General features: G+C 40.9%; 1 protein-coding gene across 3 annotated transcripts; it reads left to right on the forward strand.

Moving 5' to 3' along the window:
- The first annotated feature begins 593 nt into the window (after positions 1-593).
- On the forward strand, positions 594-6,916 carry tent5c (terminal nucleotidyltransferase 5C). 3 transcript variants are annotated; one of them, XM_005932495.3, is made up of 2 exons: positions 594-675; positions 1,947-6,916. In XM_005932495.3, the coding sequence occupies exon 2, from the start codon at positions 1,969-1,971 to the stop codon at positions 3,118-3,120; it is 1,152 nt and encodes a 383-aa protein (XP_005932557.1). In that variant the 5' UTR covers positions 594-675; positions 1,947-1,968; the 3' UTR covers positions 3,121-6,916. The 3 variants fall into 3 exon arrangements, with proteins under 3 accessions (XP_005932557.1, XP_005932556.1, XP_005932558.1); XM_005932494.3 differs by having other exon boundaries at positions 641-695; XM_005932496.2 differs by lacking the exon at positions 594-675 and adding an exon at positions 810-999.
- Positions 6,917-19,098: the final 12,182 nt, after the last annotated feature.

Below are 19,098 nucleotides of genomic sequence, written 5' to 3' on the forward strand. Positions count from 1 at the left end.
TAATATTAACAATAAAAAAATAATAAGTCACTGGAGGCTTAAAGAGTATTGACTACAAAGTGCAATGATTGCACATAAAATACAGTGGAGTGGAAGTAGAAAGTTGTAAAAGTAAAGTATAAGTACATTTACTCTGTACTTCAGCGACTACTTATCCATATTCTAGCTCATTCAATGGCTTTGAAAATAGCTGCATTCTTAGTACTTTAATCAAATGTCAGTGGTAATAATTACTATTTTTTAAACAAACATTTATGTACTAGCAATGCAATATTATGCACAGGATAAATATTTTGGGTCAGAATTACTGTGAACACACACACAAACACATAAATGCTAATAATTAACAGTAGCTTTCGCTGAAACATAGATGGTACTTTTAGCTTCCCTGTTTTAAACAAATATGTATCCGGAGTATATATGAATCTTTTTTGTTTTGAAGTAACACGAATTAGTAGATTTTATTATAACAGTCAAAATATCAGCAAATATCAGCAAAGTTAAATTAAATTATGAAATCTTTGCTTACCAACAGTTAAATTCTACTCTTAAACTAGACGCTCCTGGTTACTTGGCAACGCATAAACCTCATTGGCCAATCAGATACTTAGCAAAGGGCATTGATACAGTCTGACGCGACCATTATTATGTGATCTGCAGATGATGAAAACTGAGGTTTGGAGTAAATATTTAAAGTTAGCATTTTATTTTAACTATCCTCGCTGTATTTCTCACATTGTACTTTCTAAGTGTAAACGGCACATTACGTAGTCCGAGGAACTGTGTCGTGCCACGGCGGTGCATGTGTTTCGGAAAGGTCGTACTTCGGCTATATAAAACAGGCGTGTCTTCAGTGGGTTTGTGGTTCTAACGCTGTCTTTTAAACGGTGGCTGTGTCTCTCTGTCGGGCAGTGGATTATGTGGAGGCGTGTGCGTGACAGCAAACTTCACATCTCACGTTTCGGGCTTTGAATGCTTACAGAACAGCCTTTTGGAAATGTATGTATCTTTTAAAACCCTCCTCAGTTTCTTACGCAAATCTGTGTTTTATTTTCGTAGCTGGGGAAAGTGGTGCGTTCGCTAAGTTTGAATTGCTAAATTTAAAGTTTGCCGTGCTGTAGCCACGATTCAAAAACGTGTCGCCGGTTGCGCTATTTTAACGTGAGACGTAGATACCTAAAGTGTGTTGCTTGAGGATATTCTAACTTTGCATAACCGCTGAATTCACAAAGGGTTTTATGGCCATATGGCTAAGCTAACCATAATACTATCTTGCTAGTGTAGTGATAAAGCATTCTTATCGTCATGTTTCAGAGCAGAGTTTGGTACGCGTTTTAAATGCTGTTAGCACTGAGCCTTATTTGCTGTACATAGAGTAAAACTTGATTTTGACCTCCGCACGGCTAAATTGACGAGTCAGCTGGAACAAATAACTGCTGTTTAAAATTTTGCCCAACGTGTGTCGCGGCGACTTTTGTAGCTCCACGTAGTGGGGAATAACTATTAGTTGTACCGGTTGTTTATTCGGGAGACCCCCGGCTTTACTGGACTTGAAGCTAACTCGGTGTTTGTCTCTCAGCGGTTCTGGAATAAAAGGCAGGCTTGCGCAGTGAGCTGTTCTAGAAACCTCACGGGCTCTGTCCTTTTACTGTGTGTAGCGTGCAGGTTGTCTCGTGCTCGCGTTCTCCTGTGCTCGTGCTGAACGCTCCTGTTGCTGCTCCTGTTTCACGGCAAGAAAATGGTTCTTGATTACATTTAACTGCGCCCCCCACCTCCTTTAGACACTCGTTACTACAGCTAGACCAAATTTGGTAAAATTAAGAGAAAATGATTTTGTTTCCTTTAAAGAATATTGGCTAATATTGTCACATGGTAGACTTTATTTGGTATGTGTCACACTTGAGGGCTGTCACTAACATTTTGTTTTTTCTGTCCTGCCTCCTTAGTCAATCTAAACTTTTTGAGAAGATGGATAACAAGGAGGAATCAAACAGTTGTCCCTTCAGCGTCTTGACTTGGGAGCAGGTGAGCCGGCTCAATGAAGTTCTGACTGAGGTCGTGCCCGTTCATGGACGGGGGAACTTTCCTACTTTGGAGGTGCAGCTGAATGATATTGTGGCTCGGGTGCGCTCCCGCCTTGAGCTCAGCGGCATTAAGGTGAAGGACGTACGGCTTAATGGCTCCACAGCCAGCCACGTGCTGGTGCAAGATATTGGCTGGAGCTACAAGGACCTGGACGTCATCTTCAGGGTGGACTTGCCACACGAGGCTGAGTTCAAGCTCATCAAGGATGTTGTGCTCAGTACCCTGCTGGACTTTCTGCCTGAGGGTGTGAACAAAGAGAAAATTACACCGATGACCCTCAAAGAGGCCTACGTGCAGAAGCTAGTCAAAGTAAACACAGAGCAGGACCGCTGGAGCCTCATCTCCCTCTCCAACAATAATGGCCGTAACGTGGAGCTGAAGTTTGTGGACTCAATACGTCGGCAGTTTGAGTTCAGTGTGGACTCTTTTCAGATTGTGCTGGACTCCATGCTCTCCTTCTATGAGGTGGAGCAGGCACCCATGTCAGAGGCCTTTCACCCCACTGTTGGCGGGGAAAGCATGTATGGAGACTTCAACACTGCGCTGAGCCACCTGCGAAACAAGCTCATTGCCACCAAGCGGCCTGAGGAGATCCGAGGCGGTGGCCTGCTGAAGTACTGCAACCTGCTGGTGAGGGACTTCCAGCCTGCCAGCGAGGAAGAATTCAAGGGCCTGGAGCGATATATGTGCTCACGCTTCTTCATTGACTTTCCTGACATAGGAGAGCAGCAGCGTAAGGTGGAATCCTACCTCCAGAGCCACTTTGTTGGCGAGGAGAAGAGCAAATACGACTACCTCATGATTCTCCGGCGAGTGGTTAACGAGAGCACGGTGTGCCTCATGGGTCACGAGCGGCGGCAGACCCTTCACCTCATCTCGCTGATGGCCTTCCGAGTCCTGGCGGAGCAGAACGCGATCCCCGACGCGTCCTGCGTCACCTGCTATTACCAGCCAGCGCCTTATGTCCGGGACCACAACTTCAGCAACTACTATGTGGCCAACCAGAACATTCCAACATGGCTGCCGTGTAACTGACGAGACAAACGACTTGGGATGAGCAAGATGGCGTCGCTGCTGCTGCTGCTTTTGAGAAGAGAAGGAATGAAATTAAGAAAAAAAAAAAACATAAAAAAATGTTTGGCAATAAATAATTTGTTCCTCTCAAGGCACAATTATATTTAATTGGACGAGCGTTTTGCTTTTGTTTTCTCATTCCTTTACTGACAGAAGTGTCTAGGTCATTGAATAGAAAGTGATATTTTTAAGTGTTTTGATTTTGTTTTTTCTTTTTCTCTCATGTTTGGTTGTTTCACTGTTTATCAATCCCATTCTTAATGGAGTTGCATTTTGTGCCTTAACCTCCAGGTTTACCCCATCAGTAATTTAAGTATGGGCTGTGATTTGGAGAAAGGAAAGAGGAGCTAATGCCGTAGCCTTACATTTGGTTTTCATCTTGATTTAAAAAGAAAAAGGTTGGAAAAAAAGTTGATAAAAAATGCATAAAATATTGAAAAATAGTATTATTGTATTATTGGGGAAAGAGTAACAATGGGTGACTGCCAAAAAAAAAAGGGGGGGGGGGAGAAAGCTCATCACCGGTGTTAAAGTTTACTGTGGAGGGAGAAAAGGTGGTACACTAATATCCTGTCAGAAATCAGCGGGAAGCGAGGAGTCGATTTGTTTTAATTCATTTTGACATGTAAATATTTCTGAGACATCTGTGCCAGCGGTGCCTGTGATTTGTAAATGATGCAAAAGAGAAAAAAAATAGAAGTATTTTTTTATTTTTCCACTGTGAATTTCACCATAAGATTGGCTCCCCTCCCTCCCCCTTGTTTCCTCAGCCTTGTACCTTTCAGTCGAGACTGGCTTTGAGTGGAACTCTCAGACAGCGTAGGCCTCAAATACGTGACCTCACTACTTTCCCTGTCTTTTAAGTCCGAAAGCCTTGCCATTGACCTCAGCATGCCACGGCCCCTGGGTTATTGTGGGAGGCAAATGGACAGGACTGAGCCTGGTGGGGGGTTTAGAGAATGTGCTTGGCTGGGAGTCCCGGAGTGACAGGCTAGTTGTCTCTTCCCTTAAAAGGAGCAGCACATGGAGGGGCCTGAAGGGTTGTCCCTCACAGCTACTGCATGCTCGACAGCAGCCCTGAAATGGGAGCCACCTCTGACGCAGCTCGGTGCCTCTCCAATTACTCTTAGTCTATAATTATCATCCTTCTCTTTTTTTTTGTCCTGGGGTTAGCTACCTTTGAAGCAGGGAGCTGGAGCCTGGTTGTGTGATCTGCAGCAGCCCTACCACCTTACATATGTGGCAGCTGAATCACTTCCTGTCCTCATCTGTTGCCTGATGGGACACGGAGCGTTTTGAACCCCTTTTGTGGTCATGGGGAGGGCAGACAACATGCCTGCTAGTGGGATACCATTCCCCCTTTCAGACCTGGAATTTCATCAGTGTGGAAGCTACGACCAAAACGGCAGCAGAGATGAAGTCGCCGCTCCAAACCTATGAATTTCTATTTGTAGCCAAGCCTAATATTAGCTGTTAATTTCTGAACACCTGAACACACTGATGACCTAAGCTGGAAGTATTTCTGGCCACCACTGCTCCTGTTGGTTTTCCTGACATCACAGCAGCCAAGTTTGAGAGGATTTCCTCATGAATTTGTTCCCCCAAATGCACTGAGTTTCTCAGAAGTTTGGCTCCCTGTATTGCTGCTGCTGATCTCACTGTGGCTTGTGTTGGTACGAGATAACCACAGACTTATCTGGTTGGCTCAAAATGTCGGGGTTGATAGAACAATTGAGGGAGATCAGTTTGGTCTGGCTGCAGGTCACATTTGAGGGGCAGGTTGTGCCGTGTCAGCTTAGCTGCAGCGTGTTTTTGTTTTTTTTTGTTTTTTAAACTTCTTTTAAGAACATGCTCTTGGACCAAAAGTCTGCTTTACAACCAGCAACTGAAGCACTCAAGTGCCTGTCACTTTGTGGAGAGTTGATCTTTTTAAAAGGTTTTTTTTAATGGTGGTCATAAAGGGGGAAAGGTTAGCAAAAGTTTTCTTTCAGCCTGTGAAGCTTTGATATAAAACTGTCTGTATTAGATAAAAGTTATAAGGTGAATGCGCATATTTTTGGTTGAGGAGCAAAGTAATTTTGGTTTGACTTTAAAATTTGAGGGATTTTTTTTTTCCTATTAAGATTATTTTTCTTTAACATTAGTTTGTCCCAAACCTTATTTTGTCTTTAAAATCTGCAGTCATTCCCATTACAGCCATCTGAGCCTCATCTTAGTGTTTTTTTTTTTTTGTTTTTTTTTTTGTTATAAGTTTGGGCCGTCACGTCGCTGTAGTCATGTTGACCTCTGTCTTGCCCAAATGCATTCTGTAATCTGACATTTTGAGATTTTTTTTTTTTTTTTTTTTTCCCCTAACAGGTGCTGTATATTTACACCTTTCAACTGAATAATCTTCCCAGCATTTGCCTAGGACTGTATTCTCTAAAACAGCTGGGCTAATTCAGTTTGTCTGACTGTTCTGTTCCCCATCCGAAGCAAGAAATACTTAAAGTGCACTGACGAGCTGTACGGTGGCACAGTAGCTGGAGGTCACAGAGTAAAGACCCCCTCCCACACTGGTGGAACACTTTAAAGAGGCCTTGGTCAGTTGCTGTGTGAGCCGTGCTGGTCCTCAGGGACTGCATGTTTTTTGAAGACAGTTTTGTCCCCTTCATATTTTGTTTTTCTTTTAAATTTATGAGAGCAAATTGGTTTAATCTGCCCTTGATCCTGAGATGCCCCCTCCCACCTCTCTTCATTTTTCGTCTTTCCTTTGTTGTAATCCTGACTCTCCCTCTGCTCACCCTTACTACAGGCTCTTCCTAGATAAGGTGGAGGTAGGCTGCAGACTTCAGCTCATTACACCCCGACAGCAGCCCTGCTTTTTATCTTTACACCCATTCGCTCCAAAATGTTATCGTTACTCAGAGGCTTTCCTAGGTTTGTGCCAAAAGCTGTATTTTTAGTGGTGTTCTCCTAACCCTGAGACGTCGTCTCTGAAAGCTCGGGGACAGAACATTGACTCTCAGGCTAAAATCCTCTTTTCCTAGTGGATTATGGTCTTTGAAGTAACGATGAGGCTTGGAGCAACATGCAGAGCCAGCTGCTGCTCACAGTTGGAGTTTGAAGCCTGCTGTGTGGTGAAAACCAGCCTCTTCTTAGGCTTTTTGTTGATGTCGCTCACCAACAGCTGTTAAGAGCGAGGTCAAAGAGACTGCGAGCAAATTTGCATTTTCCTAGAAAGTTGATAGCAGTCTGGAATACTAGTCCAGTGCCCTTTTGGTTTTTTTGGTTTTTTTTTTTTTTTTTGTTTTGTTTTTTTTTTGTTTTTTTTCCCCAAATCCTCCTTTGCCCCACCCTGCTTTCACATGTTTACGGTTATTGTGGCTTTCTCTGATGACTATGCCCGAGCTTTTGCGGGGCTTGTGCCTAACCCTTTCCTTTACTGGGCTGACGTATGTCTGAACTCTCTGTGAATGGAAAGGGAATATTGTAGTTTGCATTTATTTTCTGGCCACTTTTTTCTGCTGTAAACTTGCCAGTGTTTCTCTCACACCACCTTGAGTTGGCTCACATGTTTGGGCTGCTGTTAATTGGTACAGCGTTTTTCTTTTCCCCCCCCCTTATGACACCTGTAGCTGTATCCTTTGCTAGAGGGGAGATGCAGATGAGATATTTAGTGGTTATGCTTGTATAAAGTGCAAGTCTTATGCCATAGGAATGTGATAGAAGCTGTCCTACAGTTTCTGTATGGCGATGATTTATTTTGTTTGCAGCAGAAACAGATGTGTGTTTACGTTAACATGTGGTGGAGCGTGTTTGTTTGCGCCTGTGTGAAGGGATGCCTGTGGTAACACAAGTTGAATGGGGGGGGAAAAAAAAGTGGGGAAAATACGAACTTTGTCGCACTATATATATATTTTTGGAAATAGTTAATGCAGAAGAGCTTTTTTTGTCAGCTTCGTGATTGTGACTTTGATGGTTACAACCATTAAACTATTTCATTTTTCAGCACTTTTACCTCACTTGAGTTTTTTTTTTTTCTTCTCCTTTGAATGGAAATGTACATCAGGAAAATGTGTTTGAAGAAGAAATAATGAATAAAGAGTATTCAATGCAATATGTGCCTCATTTGTTTGTTGCTTGAAAGCTTGCATGTAAAACTGACAATGTTTTAGCACGACAGTCAAGTGATTTAGACTTAAGAAAATGGGAGTTTAGCAGAATTTTACTTAATGGGACTAAAATAAATTTTGGAAGCAAGACTAGAAGTGTGGAGAAATATGAGCTTGAGTTAATAACTTTGACTAAAGAACCGAGGCGGTCCTTTATTGTGAACCTGCTGTTGTGCTCTGTAAACTTTAAATTTCCTTTCTTTATACGATAGCAATAAAGCATCACATCATGGGAGGATTATGGTCGAGTAAAATGACTCGGCAATACACATTATAGCAGCTAGAACAAATGCAGGCGTGAAGCAAAGTTCGTGATGCTACGTTAAGAGTTCACAGCAGGAATACACTAGAAAATATGACGGGGTTTACAAAGTTGACCTGAAACTGACATTTAAACTGAAGTTTTAAGTACAAGCACAGTAAATGATCCTGAGTTTTTGTGTCATGTTACAATAGAGATCATTAAATAACCTAAATTAAAAAAAAAAAAATGCAGAAAGTTAAAAATTACGATTTCAAGCGATTCTGACATGGATAAAAGGATAAGCAGTACATAGGCTGTTCTCTTCAAATGACTTAAGCACATGTATACCTGTAGTGTGTTGCCAGCTTGTTCTGGTTGATTTTGTTCCTCTTAAGCCACCTGCTTTGTGTAGCCATAACTTTATCCTTCTATCAATTATTTATTTTGATTAAATCAGAGATGGGTTATTTCAGTATTCCAGTGTTAGCAACTTGAAGCCTTTTCCCCCCTACTCTTTTTTTTTTTTTTTTTTTTTTTTTTTTTTCCCCCCCCCTTTTCACCACCATTTAGCAGAGACTGGTGGTGAAAGCACTTCTGATCATTTTGAGGCTCAACACCTGCTGCAGATCCACACTTTAGGTCTTCGTGATATTTGGGCCAGTTCTCCTCAGCAAATTATTAGATTAGACTTTGGGCTTGTGGTGACGGCAATGCCAGCTCAGTCCAGATTCTCTCAGAAGACGACATCCTGTAAAACAAGAAGGAACCATGTGCTGCGCAGTGGTGAATGGGCCACTGTCGAACATCTGATGACATTGTGTTTAACCAATCCTCTAGTAACATCCATCTTCTCTTAAAATTCCTAGAAGGTTCTTCCCTTGAACCTTTACCTGAACCGCTGCCATCAATAACTACCATCTAGTGAAATGATTGCTGCCAACTTTACTTCGCTTTGTCAGGTAATTACAGAGATTAGAACCAGGTGCTAGATTAGCGCCATCAATATAATTTATATTTTATATAGTATATATATATATATATATATATATATAGATATATAGATATATATATATATATATATATAGATATATATATATATATATATATATAGATATATATATATAGATATATAGATATATATAGATATAGATATATAGATATAGATATATATATAGATATAGATATATAGATATAGATATAGATATATATATATAGATAATATATATATATCTATATATATATATATGTATATATATATATATAGATAAAAATAATAAAAGTATGTCCTCACATGGGGACGTTGGATTTTACAGGATGACACAAAGTTACAATTGTTTAACATGTTATTGAGCAGAATGAAGCATAATCAGCAGAAATGTCGTAGTGTAGTGTCCCACCGTGAGGACGCAGGGTCTCAGGAGGATGTAAAGGAGATTTAGGAAAACATAAGGTAGATCCTTTGTGAGTATTTGTTTGGGCACGGCAGTCCAACGTGCATTTGCAAAGTGGGATCTGCTGTACTTTCAAACAGCGAGTGCTCGGGTCTGATTGCGTGCTGCTGGTAGGTGTTATTTATCATTAACTTTATTTAAAGTAAACATAAATCAGCACTTAACATATAATAATACTTGGTGTGGGGTTTTCTGATGTGTGTGTGGGGGGTACTTGGCAAACTGGTTATTCCAGTCAACTTTCCAGAGTTCCTCTGTGGGTTTAGGCTGTCTCAGCTGTTCTCTGATATTGAGATCAGGGCTCTGTGGGGACCGTGCCATCTGTCACAAGACTTTTTGTTCCCCTGCACAGTGAAGGTGCCTCTCTGACATTATGTTTAGTCATGCTGCACAGATAATTATGAGAGACATCTGACACTTCCTTGATGAAAAAAATAATTAAAAAACAAAATACTCAAGCAGCAAAAAAGTGTCCTAATTGCTGCCTCTTACTTAAAAAGGGATGTTTAATATCTGAATGCACTTAAAGAAAGTGGTACTGATGTATTTATGATCTTGTACCGTTTGGATTTTTATAGACTCCTTCATTTCAGCCCTGCGGGCGTCCTACTGACTTTAACCAGAGATGTTTTTCCGTCTCCATCACTGAGGGAAGCGGTTTAGTGGGGAGATCCGTCAGCTCAGCATTCAGACCTTTAAATCCCTCCGTCGCTGATCTGAGTGCAGTGGAAAGCACTCCTCCCCCTGCCAGGGGTTTTATTGGGTAATAACAGCCTGGACATTGCTTTTGTGACAGTGTGCTTTAGTGGAGGACTGAGCAGAATCGGTGCTTGAAGGGAACATGAAAAGGAAGCAGGTTTGCCATGTGTGTTTTGTCTGTTTCTCCTCTTTAGTCCTCTCCGCTATGCTCACACATCCTCTGGTGTAGCTTCACTATCTGCTGTTATTTTCCGCTCAGGCCAGACGCCCCCATCTGCCTGCCACCCCCAGCCCACACTCACCAACTGCCATTCATAAAAGCAGTGACTTATCTGCAGGCAGTGACTCACTGTGTGGACTTAGGTGACGCAGTTATCTGCCCTAACTAACCTCTTTTTCCATTCCCCCTCTGTCCTTTCGCTGATGCTGCTTTATAGGCCCTGTTAACCTTTAATTTTGATAATTCAGCTCGGACTTCTTTTCCTCCTCCACTGTGGTTTGTGGTTTCACGTGAATGAAGATCATGCTGGTAAACCCACACAGTCTTTCAGAGCGTCCTGTTGTAAAGTCCAGTGTACTCATTTGAATTTAATCCTAAAGTACAGTTCACTAAGCCTGCATCAAGGTCTTGTTAACAGCTTGCAGCTGTGGCAGACAGCTGAAATCACACTTTTTTTCCCCAACTACAAGTTATTAATATCGCTTTGCAAAGCAGCACCTGCCCTGCACTCTGGCATGGATGAGATTTTTTATGCGCCGCACAAACCAAAGTTTGTTTTTTATGAAACTGGTTTTCAGAGTTGGTGCGGCGATGTTTTCTCTTGTATGGTCAGACCCCTGACAGCAACAGTCCTTTTCCTGGCTGCTCTGGTGAACTCTGGCATGATCTATATGTTTGCTCCTGAAATGGAAAGCAGCTAATACTGAACTCATGCAAACTCATGCTGGTTCTGTTTGTTCTAGCCATGTCTTCACTTGACTTTTGCTCTGTTGCATGGATTTCCCCTCGCAGGAGCATCTCTCCATCAGATTCCATTCATTCAAGAGAGTTTGGTCTGTGTGAAGTTGCTGCCTCTGCCAAGGAAGTTATGCGTTTGGAAGGGTTTGCGTGCATGCGTGTCATTCTGTCTGTAAACACGACAGCACGAAAAGTTTCGAATGAATTCTGATAAAACTTTGTAGGGGTTTAGGTCAGGTTAACAATCCATTCAAATCTGGCTTATATCCACCAAGGTCTTCAAGATCAACTTAATGATTTGTTGATCAATAATTGGCAAAACACATTATAACTTAGACACTGTGACTCCTACAAGTGTGGTGTGCAATGTCAGCAACTAGAAAGTACCATATGAGTTTAAAAAACATGTCACATTTGACCTCTGACCTCTTCTTTAAGGTCAGTAAATTAATCTAAAGGTCAAAGTCATGATAATGCCACATAGAGCTCTGTTTCTTACATTGTTTGTATTGACATCATATAGGTATATGAGGAATGATATATGGGGATTTTAAATATCTCATTACTTTGACCTCTTCTTCAAGGTCAGATGTGACTTTTTTTCTTTAAAACTTTGATTAAAATTCTGCTGCTTTTGTCTTTATTTCATTTAGGAAATGATTCTGGTATATGGGGATTTAAAATATCACATTATTGTCTGCATTCACTTTTACATTTCACATCTGCTTTTCTTTTAAGTTGACCCAATTATGTTTTATATCTTTAAAGTAAGAGAAAGAGAATTAGCTGCCAAGTTAGTTCAAATACATTCTGCAGTATAATATTATATAATCAAATAAAATTATTCATGTCCAGGTATTTACTGATCAGCATCTATTATCCATTACCTAGTCCTACATAACGTTTCTGTAATCAAAGCAGAACTGTATGCTGCCCTTATCTGATTTTTACTGCACTACAAACTTCTTAAAGTACCTTTAAAAAAGCAAAGAAGATGAATATTAAAAACACAGTACTGTTCCTTTAAAAGTAAATACTGCTCAGAGTGAGCTGCCTCTGTGGAGGTGTGTGCTCTCTGAGCGCTTCTTGTTTTTCAATGTAAAGGGTGCTGTTGATGGTACTGACTTACTCACTGCTATTCTCTCTACTGCCCTTTCAGAAGAGAAATGCACTGTTCTGGTTACTCTGGATCTTATGGAAATAAAGAAACACAAGTACTCTATCTTAAGAGTAAAGTAATTCAGTGACTTGACTATTTGTTTGACTATTTGAGGGTTTGACTGTTGTACTCTTATATATCGAAGTCATGATCCACCACAAACATGCTGAATGTTTCAGCCATGACTTGTTGAACGCCCTGCCTGCTGAAAATGCCCGGTATGTGGCAATAACCCGCCGCTTTCCCACATGTTTGAATATTATCATAATGTACTTGTTTTTATATAGCATCTTTCAAATCGTACTTACCACTTAAGGTGCTTTAGACTACATTAAACACTACAAACACTGCCATAATTGAAGTGGAGTTGTTTATTTATGAGCTAGTTTTAGTTTGTGTGCCAAACACATGCACTCCAACGTGGTTGACGTGCACGCCATGTGTGAGTGAACACATGGTTGACATAATAAGCAGTCCAGCTGGCAGGGCTGCGTGGTGCAGAGTGCAAGCTAATGAATTTAGATCCAAACAATACAAACATTGTTTTGTGTTTTTATTCCTGTTTTATTATTTCTTTAGAAAGTCACCAATTAGTTTGGTGGTTATCTACAATAAAACTACAGAGCCATGGCTGTTTCCATGACGTTTAAAGAATACTTAACTAATACACTGTGGAAGATACAGATGGTATCACGTGAATAGTGGCACTATGAGTTAAAGCATTGAATAACTTTGTTTCTTCAGTCATATTTTTGGGGTGCCTGGTGCCACCTGATGCCCCCCTTGTGAACACACCTCTGCATAAAACGAATGTTTAGGGTTTCTGAGATATATTAATAGTAATGATTCTATATTCATTCTGATTATCATTGTTGTTATTATTATAATACAATCGATACAAAACTATTGCTCTAATTCCCATAAACAAACAGTAATACAGATCAACTCTGGAAAAACATGACCCTTTTCTTTTTAACTTTTTAATTTTCTTTCTTCTTTTTGCAGAGCTGTCACCTTTTTCCTACTCGCAGCAGTGTCTGTTGCAGAAGCGGAAATGCACGGTGAGTTACAACTTCTCTCCACGAGGGAGTTCCAGGCCTACAAAAAAACCCCACACAACCTCAGCCTTTGCCTCCACCCCTCCCCCGTACGTGCAGCTACATCTCCACGTGCCCCCGCTACACACACTGACACAAAAAAACCCTCTGACTGTGTTTGGCCGGGCCAAACAATGCACAATTTCTGGAAAAATACTGATACAAGTAAGCAGGGAGAGGGAGAAAGAGACACAATGGAGAGTTACCACAGAGCAGGGCAGAGAGAATGAGATCATGGTGGGTCACCCAGCTGCTACTGTTCTTCTTTCCAGTTTTTATTGTTTTACTACAGTCTGTTTTAGTCCAAGTTCTTACCACACCTATTGCATGCTTCATGTCAGCTTACCAAAGCATTAAAAAACCAGACTGGAGTATCCTTGTTATTTTAAGTAGCTAAACTCAAAGGCTGAAAAATGAATTGCCAACAATTGAAGTTTCTTGAATGTCCACTTGAGGCTAGCTCCAAAAGTAAGCCAGTCTCCACAGACTCCATAGATGTTAAATTTCCAAATCCTAACAATAATCGCCCCAAGGCAATACCAGGGAGGAAACCACAACAATCAGACAACACGACTCTCTTTGAGCAAACACTTGGCCAACAGTGGGAGGGAAAAATTCCCTTTTAACAGGAAGAGACCTCCAGCAGAACCAGGCTTAGGGAGGGGCAGCCATCTGTTATGACCAGCTGTGGGTGAGGAAAGGGAGACAGGGCAAAAAACCCCACCACACTATATTGAGCTAATTTGACAACTTCTGTTTCAAGAAACCAAAGTGCTGAAACCGAGAACAGGACCTTACAAAATTATGGTTAGCTTCTCGGCGCGTTCTCTTTTTTTGGAAGCGTTCTACTAATTAATGTTTTTTTTCTGTCTTTTGACCCTCAGCCTTGAAAAATAGAAACATGTTTCTTGCTCAGTGCTGCTTTGCATGTTATTCATCCCTGTTTGAGATCTTTGCCTTCAGTTCACTCCCGATCTTTCCATGAGTGTGCCTCCGTACTGTGTAGCCACATAAACTTCCTGAATTTGTAACTTAAACGCTGTCCGAACTTTCATTCATGATTCACAAAGCAGTCCTCCAGAACAGAAAGAGGTAAGAAAGTGACTGACATCACAGAGATGTGATAGAAGAAGAGTCTCACATGGTTAATATTATCACAGAAACTCTGTGTTTGGCAGAGTGCGGTAGGTGATGTACTGTGGCATCTTATTCCAAATTCCAGACGTGGTAGATTTGGATGATTATGATGGCAGATGACCTTCATGATTGTTACAAATTACTAGAGGTTCTCAGGTTAATACAAGTCCTGAGCAAATAGGGCTTTTAACTCTGCTTAACTGCTTAAGTAAAGTACATTTTATTAGGTGGCTTTTCAATTTGTGTTTAGTAATCTTGCAATTACTATTATTTTAGTTTTCTTGGTTTCATTTATTTATTGTGGAACAAAGCGGCATTATTACTGTTTCTGTGAAGTCTTTAACTAAAACTGTTTTGTGTTAACTGGTTACTAGAGAAACTTAGCTCTTCGATGGATCAAGTGCATGTACAGACGAAGCTTATCTATTATATTTTTTAATGGAGATTTATTAAAAGAATAAGATAAACTTTTTTTTTTTATCTCCCAAAGGTCAAAAGTGACATTTAGCTACTCTATGGCAAACAGCATTATTTACAGAAGAGGGTTTTTTTTGTTCTTTCACAACGCCCATCACTGTTTGACTGTGGGCAGAATAAAGTTAGCATGATTAGTCATTACCAGAATCAACAATGTTGCAGGAATCATCAGACTGTGAGACAATTGTAAGATGACAGAAAGGGCGGGGAGTAGTTCAGCAGGGTGCTTTGTTTAGAGTCTCTTGAACCGTCTAAATGTTTTACAGCTGCTTCCCGCACATGTGACACGTTTGTGGCACATCAGAGGTCGTTTGGTGGTAATTAATCCTAAAAATGTTTTCGCATCCCCTCTGTGCCTTCCTGTTTTCAGTGCTTGGTCCTTGGGGTCAGCATGGATTAATTAATGCCTGGCTGACACGCTGTAGATCTCTCATCAGAAACCTCATCAGCATCCATGCAAAAGAGGTGCAAGTAATGAGCTGTGGAAGTGATAGCATCTGTTTTCTGGGATGATGGTTTTGCTGATTACTGTGTGTGTTTTGCTTGTTCGTGATGGATTTGAGTGCAGGAGAGACTTAATGTTGTCAAACCTGACTCCTCGTGTCTGCTTCTGCTGGCGTAGGATGAGCTGTTGTAATGTCAGGCGTGCTTTTGGCTTAGCAGGAACGGGCTTGTGCACTCAGATCGGTAAGCACAGCTGTTTCTGCCCACAACATCCATGGTATCCATTTGTGCTTTTGGCAGCTTTGATCTATTCAACGACTAATGACTTCATGATATTTAAATATACATGAAACAACACAAAGCGTCTGGAAGGCTTAGCTTTTCTGGGAGTATGGACAGCTGTTTAACAAAATATATCCCTTTACTGGATGTTTTTCACTTCATATTTTTAATTGGATTGGGTCATAGGATCATATTTCTTCTCAATGAACCATTCAAAAAATCCAATGTTCAGGGTAACTGCATTTGTTCTGCATATTCGCTTGTGTATTTATATATTTGTTGTGTTGTAAGCAATCAAGTCCTTACAGAATCTTTCAAACCCTATAAAGTTTTTTATTGAGTGGATTTATCGAGAGTATGGTGTTGACCTTGTACAACCACATTTATTTCTACCATTTTCTAGAGGCGACTCTTTTAATCACTTTTTATCAAGATCTTTTTCTTTCAGGTAGACACAGGCCTGATTATGCAGTCCTATAGAATGTGTGAAGCAAATGAGTAGTAGTAGTGGCAGCTGTGTGTGATATTGTGACTACTTATGACCACATTTATAGTGGTGTTTACATATTGCTCAATATGGGGAGGTGGAGCAGCTTCTCTGCTGATCAGGAAGTTAGTGGTTCAAACCACTTTGGTGTTTGGACTGGCTGCTCTAGTCCAAGATATGTAGGAAAAGGAACCATATGCACCAGAGATCACACCATCTGTTGGTTTGGGAAGTACCACATTAAGGTCTAAATGACCTCACTAACACTGATCTAGAGACCAGACAGTGACCATTTGGCAGCCGCTGGTTGAAAGGGAAAAATGTAAATTCCATAACTGGTTGCAAGTGGTTGCTGACAGTTACTGTGAAATTCACTGATTCAGGTCTAAAGACAAATCACTGACCCCCTGGCAACCAGTGGTTGCTAGGTAAATGTATATATTCCAACAGTTGGCAACTGGTTGTTGGGGATCGCTTGTTGTTGGAAGCAACAAAGAGGTTTAAAGTGCTGCAACGAAAACAACTTTGCAATTGTTTTGGTAGCTACTAGGTTGCCATGGTCACCAGCTGTTTGTGTGGAATATGCTGATTTCTCCCCAAACACTCGTCAGCTACTCACCAACCAGTAGGGAAACTCGGATAAGTGGGATGCAAACCAGAAATGAAGACCATTTGCTTCCAAAGTAAAAGCTTTGCCTTCGGCATGTGTTGGCTGAACTGGTGAGACTGAACTTTTAGTTTGAAGGAGAGCCGTTTCCTGTGTGTCTCACTTTTTTAGGTTGTACTGCAGCTCAGAGAGGCTGGTGTGCTCAGGTGTCCAATGGGGGAAATGCAGTTTTTGGCACTTTGCTTTTGTTTTTTGCAGTTTTTAGTTCATTCTTGAGCCCCTGAGGCTGCAGCTCAGTGCGCTCTATGATGATGATGATCAGATGGTTGTTTGGGAGGGATTCAGCTCTCAGTGTTGAAATGTAGATGTTTATTCTTGTTTTAGTTTATTTTATTATCAGGTGGAAGTATTTATGGTGTGAACCTGAACTCTTGACATCCTGTTTTAGCACAGAAAATATCATCATGCTTCAGTTTACCCAGCTGTTGCTGAAAAAGTGACGTTATTGCTAAGGTGCCAGACCATTTTAATCCTTTTTTTAATCTGAAAAACAAAAACTATCTTTGGCTCCACTCCAGTTTTTGGTTTCCCCAGATCACAAACCCCTACAAGATGCGGAAATTGCCCAAGCTCACCTTATAACAATTATCTCATGGTTTGTTGTTTCACTCCCAGTAGAGCAGACACATTAAGTACAGAGTGCACTTGCTCACGCTGATTCTCTCTCAGCCAGATACTCACTGTAATTTTTTTTATTTAACCTCAACATTTATGGCAATTTAATGATGATCCAGGGTATAATCTGCTAAGATGAATGCAATGACTCTTAATGGAGCAAAGCCTGCAGGCTAGCTCAAGCAGTTAACTCAAATTGCACATTTGCATTCATACATGACATGCCCTCCAGCTCTGGCTCTCCTCTGTCGGTGCTGTCATCACTCTGATCAACCTTAAACTCTTACTCTTACTGCAGGCTGTAAGAAGAAGTTATCCACCATCGGTGCTGCTCGTTTGGCTGGAATGGTGCTGAAAAGAAGCCCATCATGAACATTTAAATCTAATAATACTAGTAATATTATTAGATTTAATTTATGGCAGAATTTTTCACATTTTGTTTGGAACAAACATGCTTATTTAACCTTGTTGCAATTAAATGAAATGATATATGATAAATCTATGATAAATCTGGTGTTACAAGGTTAAGGAAGAAAAGTTTCTGTGGCACATCAAAATACAGCATCACAGAGTTGCATAAACACTGTAACAAAACAGCCCCTCTAAGCACTGCACATCCCAGTGTAACCAAGCATGCATGGCTGTCGTGTTTAATGTTGAAAAGGCTCTATAACATCCTACAGTTTCCTATAGTCTTTGAACAGTGGTGTCCTGCACTCAAAGCTGCAAACCTTGCTCTCTCTCTCTCTCTCTCTCTCTCTCTCTATCTATCTATATATGTATGTATGTATGTATATAAATATATATACATACATACATATATATACTGCAAGGTTTGCAGTTTTTGATCTGTGTTGTAAGATCCAGTTCACCTGTGTAATCTCTTGCAGTAGTGCCCAACTAGAAATATTCTTCTTTGATTTCTTCTTTGCAAACTTCAAGGATTTAAAATCCTACCCCGGCTAATAATTATTTGTCAGCCTGCAGGTCTATTAGCGCTGTTAAACTTCCTCTCCATGTATGGTGGCTGTCTGGACTCTGGACCTGTGAAATAAACACATGAACATAAAAAAAACAAGTGTGTGAAGTTTGGCAGCTTGTGTAAACTGTCCATGATTCTTCAGGAATCATGCAAGCTGCACAAACACCATGAACCACTGCCCCATCACGCAGAGCCCCTGAGGAGTGCCATATATAGGAGGACGTCAAGGTCCTGAGAAACAGGTGATGGAGGGGGGGAGCAACCTGTGGCTGAAACAGAAAAAGAGACAGAGGCTACAGAGCGTTCTCATGTACCTTTCCACGCATTGATGGTTTCTTTCCCAGAAATACAATCAACCCCAACAGCACCTTCTGCCAGTCACTCTATGTAAAATATAGCCCCGCAGATCTCGCATCATGAGGCAGCTCACATATCATATGTGAGCACTGCTTAACCCCCAACTTCCTCCACACCGCCCCCAAATGAATTCAAAAAGATGAGTTTGCAGTGCCAGTTAATCCGTGTTGGAAGATAAATCCAACTAATAAAATCACCAGATGCGCACTTGAATTCTACATATTTTCAGCGTAGCGAGGAGAGTGCAGCATGAGGCCAGCTGTAAATCCTGAAGAACCTCAGGCTGAATGTGGGTCCACGTGTGTGAGGTGATTTGGATCCTTCCTAGGAACCCTAATGCACGCTGACACACTGTTCTTATTAAAGCTTTGTGTTTTCAAGGCGTCTGTTCTTCTTCTAGCTTCAGTCTGTTTAACAGTATATTTCTAACTTTGCGCACAGACTTAAGACAGAAGAGCAGATGTGAACCAAGCCGATGACTGCCTTTAACGAGTGGTCAGAGGTTGTGTTTGAAACAAACGTCTAAAATTTCGTGTCAGTCAACTCCGAGAAGTGGATTTGAAAACCTACTAAACAAGCAGGGGTTAGTAGTGAAGTAGACCGCTGTACCTTCATGGGATTATAACTATTTACTTACTATACAATGTCAACTTTATTTATAAAACACCTAAAAAAAACAGCCACAGCAGATATAAAGTGTGGTACTTTTTTTTATTTTTATTAATCCTT

The sequence above is a fragment of the Haplochromis burtoni genome, unplaced genomic scaffold (assembly GCF_018398535.1).
Source record: "Haplochromis burtoni strain Fernald_Lab_line unplaced genomic scaffold, NCSU_Asbu1 Contig_154, whole genome shotgun sequence".
Lineage (NCBI taxonomy): Eukaryota > Metazoa > Chordata > Actinopteri > Cichliformes > Cichlidae > Haplochromis > Haplochromis burtoni.

Coding starts and splice junctions, on each gene's coding strand:
- tent5c (XM_005932494.3), top strand. CDS start 661: ATGATGAAAACTGAGGTTTGGAGTAAATATTTAAA. Junction 696..1,946: donor GTTTGGAGTAAATATTTAAA/GTTAGCATTTTA, acceptor CTGCCTCCTTAG/TCAATCTAAACTTTTTGAGA.